We start from the raw sequence: 8,508 nt of genomic DNA, 5'->3' as shown, positions 1-8,508 counted from the left end.
TGAGATTATAGTTTGTGTCGAAGTTCTCATTGCTGTGCTTTCTTGGAAGCTATAAGCAAGCTCCATTTATTGGCTGATTTGAGCCACAATTTCTAAATCATTACACAAACAGGCTACCAGGGGGAAGAGGGTGAGAAGAGTATCTACAAAAGCAGTAATATGCCAAAAGCCACAAACACGCTACATTCACTCACCAGATATACACATCAGCCACATGCATGCTAACTGCAATCCATTCTATGAAGAGCGTGGTCCGTTCTTTGATTTCACCAGGGAGAATCCTGTTGAAAGCTGAGATACTCATGCTCATGAAAGTATTAAAACAAACAACAAAAAAACCCCACCAAAACAAAAACCCAACCCATACACAGAAATGAAGTTGGGACAAACTATTAGACAATACTGCATCTTCAAAACTAAGCTGACTTTTCTCTTTCCCAGATGACTCTCTACTTCCCTGAAACTTACATTCCTATCTTAGTATGGAAATTAAATACAAATTAAAAGATTTTGTGATCAGCTTGTGTTTGATCCCCTCTGGCTTGTCATTATAAATGCAAAGTTTTGTTCTAAGTGTGAAAAATTAATTAAGCTGAAATGGCTCAGTATTAACATAGAGACAGTAACCCAAGGAAAGGGAGTCAGACAGATTTTTAAATCTACAGTTGATTTACTCTAGAATCCAGGCAAATCACTTTCTGCTCCATTTCCATATTTGTAAGATCCAAGTCGTCTTAATTTTTAAAGCAAAATTTGAAGTACTGTCTAAAACCAATGGCTCTGCACGCATTACTCTAAGGAACCTATTACTCCTTCTGTTCCCCCTCCCATAGAGTTACCTGTTTATTGTGAAAGGACCTAAATGCTAGGCCCTGTACCTTCCTAAGTTGTTTGGAATTGGAGAGGGTCTTCTCTCTGTTCTTCAATCGTAGGATGCCGTCCCAGCTCAGAGTCTGAAATCTTCCTCACCACCTAAGGGTTTACCACCACAATTCCTGCTTCTCCATTTAAAAGAAATTATCTGAGTATTTGGTGAAAAATCCATGTGTTGAATTGCATGTGCCTTTAGGGCAGTTTTTGCTTTCTGGTTTCTAGAACAACAAAAAAGGCAGTCAGCTTGGGGCTATATTAAGAAAGATGGAAGGAAGGAAAAAAAAATTGCTTTAGCACGGTAGAGTCACTAACCTTATCAGCACAGAACTTGCCTCCAATCTTTCTGAAAACCAGACCTCAGCCACATCCTATTGCAGGAGACACAGGCTAGAGCATATGACTGGTGATTAGTACTCAACCCCCAGCCCTAAGGAACTACAGCTCTGAACTGACTCGGAGACAGAGAGCAAGATAGGACTGTACAGGATATTAGTTAGTTTCATGCTGCACGCCGGAGGGAAGGCGTGACAGAAGATGGCAACCCAGCCGGTAAGAGGAAATAGTAGAGACACATACACAAAGCAACTTTATGAGGGAAGCTATCAAGTTTACAGCTAGAGGCAAAACCAAATAGTAAACAAGTTTGCTTAGGTCTAGGGCTGCTGTACTTTGGCATGTGCAATTGCAATCCTTCTTTTTCAGTTTGATTACTTTGAGTTTCCTGTCCATGTGACTTTTTTCACCCATGGGCTGTATTTATTTCACTGAAGACAGCTTTTTCCTAGCAGAGTACTGTATTGTGAGGTCTTTGGTGCCTTCTACAATTTAAACACTGTGGATTACAGACTGTCACCAACGCCTCCAGCAGATGGGATGTGAGAGCACAGTGATAACTACAAGCATGTACAATTGGATTTTTTCCCCCTCCTTTTTTCATATCAAGGTGCTAATCTCCTCTTCAAGTACAAGCCATTATGTTGTGGATTGGAAGTGCTTATTCCTGATCCAAAAGGCAATATAGATTGAAGGTTGCTGGAGCCAGAATCCAGATTAACTATCAAAAAAGAATATGTACTTCTACGCCATTAACAGTTATTCACAGACAGAATTAGGTATCCAGCTGAAAAACAGCCTCACTGGAAGAAGAGGTTTTACAGCAAGCTGACTCATTTGTTTGATTTTTGACACAGATTACCACAGCAAGAATTGCTTCACCAAACATGTCAACTCAATACCTTAAACTCGTAACAAAGCTCTGGTCTGCAAGTATTTATGTACTTGTCCAAGTTTCCTAATAGAAGTAAAAGAACTGTCATACTCAGTTCATATAAACTGTCATATACAGTCATATAAAAGAACCGACAAGTGTCAGGCATGTGCACTTGTAGGATCAGGTTCATAGAGCATATAATCATGTCGGTTGGAAGACACTTCTGGAGGTCATCTAGAGCAAAGTCCTGCTCAAAGCAGGACAAATTACACTGGGTGGCTCAGGGCCACATCCAGTTGAGTTTTTAGTGTCTTCAAAAGATGCAGATTCCATAACCTCCCTCAGCTCCTGTTCCAATTTCTGACTACTTGTATCGTGACAATTTTTTCCTAATGTCTAATCACAATTTTCTATACACTAACTTTTCTCTGTTGCCTCTTTCCTATCCCTGTGCCCTCTGAGAAGAGTTTGGCTCCGTCTTCTGTAAACCTTCCCATTAGATGGTTCAAGACAGCAGAAAGGTCTCCCTTAGCTTTCTCTTCTTAGAGCTAAGCAAACCCAGTTCTCTCTCCTCCTACCCCTTGTGCTCCAGCCCCCGATCTTGGTGGCATCTGTTGGACTCACTCCAGTGTGTCAATGTCTTTCTTCTACTGAGGTGTCCAAAACAGGACACAGAACTCCGGATACAGTCTAATTACTGAGTAAGGGAACACTTACTTCCACAACCTGCTGGCTTCATTTTACTAATGCAACCCCAGATGCAGCTGGCCACCTTTGCCACAAGGGCACACTTCTGGCTCCTGGTCAACCTGCTTTTAAACAGAATGCCCATCCCCTTTTCTGCAAAATTTTTTTTCAGCCAGTATTATTGCATGGGGTTATTCCAACCCAGATGGAATACCCAGTCACACTTGCCCTTGTTAAACTTAGTGACGTTTAGTTCAGCTCATTTCTCTTGCCTGTCAAGGAATCTCAGCATATCATAACCTACCTGGTAATCTACACTGCTCTTGATGGAAGCAGCCATTCTGAAAAATCACGCTCCTTACCTTTGTAGAAGCAGTAGATTTTACAAAATGTATTGCTTAATTCCCTTTGCTCTGAACATGCTACATGCTCACATTAGCAGCTTTCTGAATGTCTTACGAATACGGAAGTGTTGCCTCTATTTTCTTCTATGGGTTTAAGCTCCTCCTGGCATCACCCAGGATGCATCAGCCCCCCATCCGACTGGTTCAGTCAGTCCAGAGGGTAACATCAAGAAGTACCTAAGCCACAGAAGAGAACTTAAACATGAGAACTTAAACATGTTTGAACTAAAAAAAAAAAAAAAAAAAAAAAAAAAAAAAAAAAAAAAAAAAAAAAAAAAAAAAAAAAAAAAAAAAAAAAAAAAAAAAAAAAAAAAAAAAACAAAAAACCCATAATGCATAGGGATCGTGCAGAAGGACACAGACTGCTATTGAACTGAGACAACAGGAAACGTTACAATTCAGTTCAACAAATGCTGACAATGTTCAGATCAGGAATGTTTAACTATTTTATATTAATAAGAAATCCTGGGGCAAAGCAGCATAACGGAAATCCTTTCCAAAACTTTGTTCCATTACAGATCAACATTTTCGTCAGACACTGGATGGAAACAACTTTTTTCGAAATAACAGTTTCTCATCACATGAGAAATCATCTTTATTTGTTTTTTTTAAAACCAGTGCTAGACTAGTAAGAATAGTGTAATTCACTGTCAAGAAACATTTACCATGATTTCTCTTGAGAGCTAAAAAGGGAACAAAAAGTTTTGCCACAGAATAATTCAAACAGGTAAATCTTATGGCACATTTAAAAGGCTGACATCAAAGCAATTTTATGCTTTGTATAAAGACTCTCTTTATACAGTAAATAGTTACATATAATATGCATGACAAAAATATGACAGTTTCGGTATTTAATATCCAATCTAAACATAAGTATTCAAAAGGAAATATTTTTACACCATTTCAGTAGTCACTTAGCTCAGTAGTTGGTTGCAATAATCCTTACTGTTTTCAGGAACTGGATGGAGCTATAAGCACAAAAACTCCCATTAAAATTAACGCATGACAAAGTTCCACTACAACCCTCTGAAAAGCAGAGAGTTACATTAAAAGAAATTCAGACACTGAAGTACATTGAAACGTATTGTGTCCTACAGCAGAGTTTGATACTCTACTGGTCAGAAACATGATGGTAACTTCAAAAGGCACTCTGAGTTAAACTACAGTAACGCCGGTCCACAAGCATTTTAGAATCTTGGTATTGTGTAGTAGAAAAAACCCCTATATTTATTCAATATAAATTGCTTTAATCTCTGTCCTAGCCCCAAAGCAGTCAAATTACATTGCACTTTTAAAATATTCTGTGTAGGCTGTGATAAAAATCTAATATTTACATGTTGTGTTTGTTAAAGAACAATGCATTACTTTGTAAAATATTTTAAGAACCAAAGTTTTAACACTTATTCTTGCATTAATATAACCAGAGGCTACACCAAATATTTTTTTTTTTTATTAGCTCCTATTCTAGAAACATTTTTGGTCCTTCAAAAAATCTGTTATGCTGCAATTCATGTTCACAACTGGTATCAACGTCTGTCTGAAATTGCAGTTGTTAGAATATTTAAATAAATAAAGACATCATTTCTAAAGAAGTAACAGCTTTGGAGTTTTGTAAACAAACTGCTGTGGAAAGTCTGTAAAAAGACTCAGTTTGGCATGTTATGACTTTAGTTGGCAATACTTCAGAGTTATACAACTTCTGCCAGGGTAGAAAACAGTTTGGTAGGCACACCTTATAAATCAGTCTGGAAAAAAGACCACAAAAATACTGATTGTTCCTTAGGTTGTACGAATAAATAAAAAAGATCAAAGAGTAACATGATCCACTGAAACCAAAATTGACATTTGTGTGATCTGTAGGGGGAAAGAGAGAAAAGCAACTCTATTCTTTTTTAAAGACAACCTTAAGGAAATGAACAAGCCATAAATGAATGTATGGTAACCAAGATGTACAGGACACAAAGGCTGGCAGAATAAAATGAGCATTATAAATTTATAGAAATATTGATCTAGACAGAACTGGTATTTTAGCTGCATCTCACCAGAAGACAATCATCATTCATTTTTCAATCCAAATTTGAAGAAACATTCCAAATCTGTGTTTGGTGAAATAAGTTCAGTGCAAAGCACTAGCTCTGATGAAGTTTTGCTGACATCTAGGTTGCCCTACATTCCTGTTAAAACATGAGTGGTAACATAAATGAAACATAACAACAGATGTACAGTTATGCCATTTACATATAAATATATGTTTATGCATGTTCTAGAAATTCAAATGATGTCAGGAGGTCTCACAGGCTGTGTTGGATATATTTTATATAGTACAGTTGTAGTTTACATGTTCAATTTCATGACATACCTGAAGTGCTCTACATATGCACCCCTGTACTTCTTTGTAGTTTTTTACTCTATATAGAATAGTTTTATTTTGGTTTTCATCACTTAAAACTGATGGTTTGAGAGAGCAAGGAAAAGCTATTCGCAGGCTTTTGTGGAAAACACAGGATTTGCTCTTTAAGATCGTTATTGATTGATGAAATGATTAAATGTTTCTGTTCAAAACCAAGAACCATGTTGGTAAGCTTGCTGTTAGTAGAGACTAAGAGCTGTCACAGTATCTAATCTAAATGCCTAGTCTGTGTAGTTAGTGGAGCCTTCAAAGGGCAATTGAAAATCCTTCAATTCAGAAGCCTACCCTTTCTCATTGCCCATACAGAGAGATGTTTCTAAATTTGGTAATTTAGAAATCACCTTCCCTTCCCTCCAAAGTAGAGAATTAGAGGAATATCCAAGTGCTACACCAAATTAAATCTCTGTCCCATCACTAATAAACTGCATACCTTGCAAGCAAAGGTCAATGTTGTTTGAGAGGAAAAAAACAAAAGTTATTATCAATAATTAATACAGCTCATTAAATAACTACACAATGTGATTTGTTTGTAAGTTAAACAGTTAAGCTGCAACTGTACTATACTTTAGCACATACATTTTGTAACTGAGTTAACAGCCACATTTGCCTTTTTCTTGCTCCTCATTCAGTTGTTCTGTAGAGCTGTGCCCATTGGAGCGCACTACCCCTTCTGGGATCCAGGATTTATCCACACACCGTTCCATGCGCCTCATAATGAGGTCAAGCAGAGTTTCAATGGCTTTGCTTACATTATTTCCATTAGCTGCACTGGTTTCAAGATACAGTATTCTGCAGAAGACAAAACACACAAACTTACATCACACAGTTTATATTCATAGGAGCAAAACCAATACATGACTACTGCCACATTCTTTGAAATCACACAAACACTGTTACTGCTACTCCATAGCAGAAAGACACGAAGTGGTCAGTGGTCCGAAATGCAAAAGAAATTAATGAAATGGCTGACTCTGTAGGTAGGGCAGAAGGATAAGCTTTAATTTGGAGTCCACAATTTACAGAGGCACTGGTCAGTATGAGTTCCCAAAGTTATGCTCCCAAGGTCTGTTTTTTCAGCTCCGTTCCCCACAAGAGATGCAATTACTTTATATGGCCTTGCGCGCATAAGTGTTCTCCTTACTGCTTTCTATCCACATCAGCTAGGGTGTCATTACAAGAGAGGGAATGCTAGTATGGACGTTCCCCTGCAGGCAAGGCAGCAAAGACCCCTAACATGGTACTCTTATCGCTACAAAAGGTGACCGTTTCTTCTGTTGACACCTCAACTATAAACTCTCTTACATACAAAACAAAACAAAAAAATCCCACTGCTCAGACCACCTACGTCTTTGTTAAACAAGGTTTCTGGGCACCTTGGTATTGAAAATACATTGCTAGTTTTCCTTATCGTTGTGGGTCGGGATGTTTCGGTGACGGGTCTGTAGGCTGTTGACCTTCTGTGCCCAGTGCTCCCCACAGGGTGGTGCTAGAGTGGCTACATTAGCGTTACTTCCCAAGAATGACTGAAACAAAAGCACTTCATGATTTTAAGATTTCTTACTTAGCGTGCAAGATTCAATGAGTGGTCAAAAATATTGTATTGCTGTCTCAGTGTGTAGGTCTCCTGCAATCGTTTTCAAAATACATCACTTACCAGTACCAGGCCTTTCCACAGAAAGAGGATATTCACTCTCTCACACTTTTGTTACCAGAAGACTGTTTGCTGCAGCAGGATTTATCTCAGGAGCATTTGGGAAACTAAGTGACTCCTAGCAGCTATCACTGTCTCACTTCTACAGGGCAGAGAACTTTGTAACTGCCTACAGATTGGATGTGATCTACAACTTTGACTTTTAGCTCCCTATTCCTAAATTAAGTTGGCATTTTCAGCCACAAAGATGAACATTTCATAAATTATTTCCAGAAGGTGAAGTCTTACGCAAAGAGATCTCTTTCACATGTGTAAGAAACGACTACATGCCATCTGCTGCTGTTCAAAAGTTTTTGTTCCTTCACAAGCAGCTGGTTAAAGTACCAAACGCACTTCCCGTTTTATGTGTGACATGGACTTCAACCAAGCATTTTCACAGGAGAAGGAAAAAGTAAGAAGGTAATACTGCACTAAACCCATTTGTCTCTAATAGACAGTTTGCTTCTGATTTGCCTCCAATGACTCTTCAAGGTCAAGGAAAGCTAATTTGTGACTATGTGATAGGAAACACAACAGGACTAGACCTACAGAACAAGGCAGTTAGCACTGAGCACCTAGTGTTCACACCATGCATGTTTTGTGGGCTTTACTGTGGACCAGCTCTAATCTAGTCCCTCAGACTGAATGCAGATTACTGGTTGGAACACACCATCTAGTTTAGTTGTCAACTGAGAAGGAATCCAGTTCACATGCTAGAAAGCTGCTCCACTATGTGAATCAAACCACAATAAAAGATCTGCTTCAAAAGTGGACTTCTGATCCACACTGAAATGCAAATGTAACCCAGAGATGAGACCCATGGAAGAGTTAAGGGAGTATAGGAGTACTGTGGGATTAATTAGTATGGAACAATGATTTCACATAGTTCTTTTAGGGACACATGACCTGTGCCTGCAGGGAAGGGGAAGGGCAAGGCTACCCTGTCTTCCTGCTAGTCTGACTTGGTTTTCATACTCCCTGGGAGTCTCTGAGAGTGCAGATGCCTGCAAGAAAATACCGCTGACCCCTTTGAGGCTAAGTCACTGTCCTGGTTTCGGCAGGGATAGAGTTAATTTCCTTTCTAGTAGCTGGTACAGTGTTTTGGATTTAGGATGAGAACAAAGTTGATAACGCACCGATGTTTTAGTTGTTGCTAGGTAGTGCTTACACTAGCCAAGGACTTTTTAGTTTCCCATGCTCTACCGACTGAGCAGGCTGGAGGTGCACAAGAAGC

General features: G+C 38.8%; 1 protein-coding gene across 3 annotated transcripts in view; it reads right to left on the bottom strand.

Moving 5' to 3' along the window:
• Positions 1-3,754: 3,754 nt before the first annotated feature.
• The window catches only part of RAB27A (RAB27A, member RAS oncogene family), a 34,657-nt gene continuing 29,903 nt past the window's right edge, over positions 3,755-8,508 (bottom strand). For all 3 annotated transcript variants that reach the window (XM_009272678.2, XM_009272677.2, XM_009272679.2), the window contains one exon: positions 3,755-6,373. In XM_009272678.2, coding sequence (XP_009270953.1) covers positions 6,175-6,373 — 199 coding nt within the window. In that variant the 3' untranslated portion in view covers positions 3,755-6,174. The remainder of the gene's footprint in view (positions 6,374-8,508) is intronic.

The sequence above is a fragment of the Aptenodytes forsteri genome, unplaced genomic scaffold, assembly GCF_000699145.1.
Source record: "Aptenodytes forsteri isolate BGI_AS27 unplaced genomic scaffold, ASM69914v1 Scaffold526, whole genome shotgun sequence".
Classification (NCBI taxonomy): Eukaryota; Metazoa; Chordata; class Aves; order Sphenisciformes; family Spheniscidae; genus Aptenodytes; species Aptenodytes forsteri.
The sequence above is the reverse complement of the archived record's forward strand: the minus strand, read 5'-3'. Positions and strand labels throughout refer to the sequence as shown.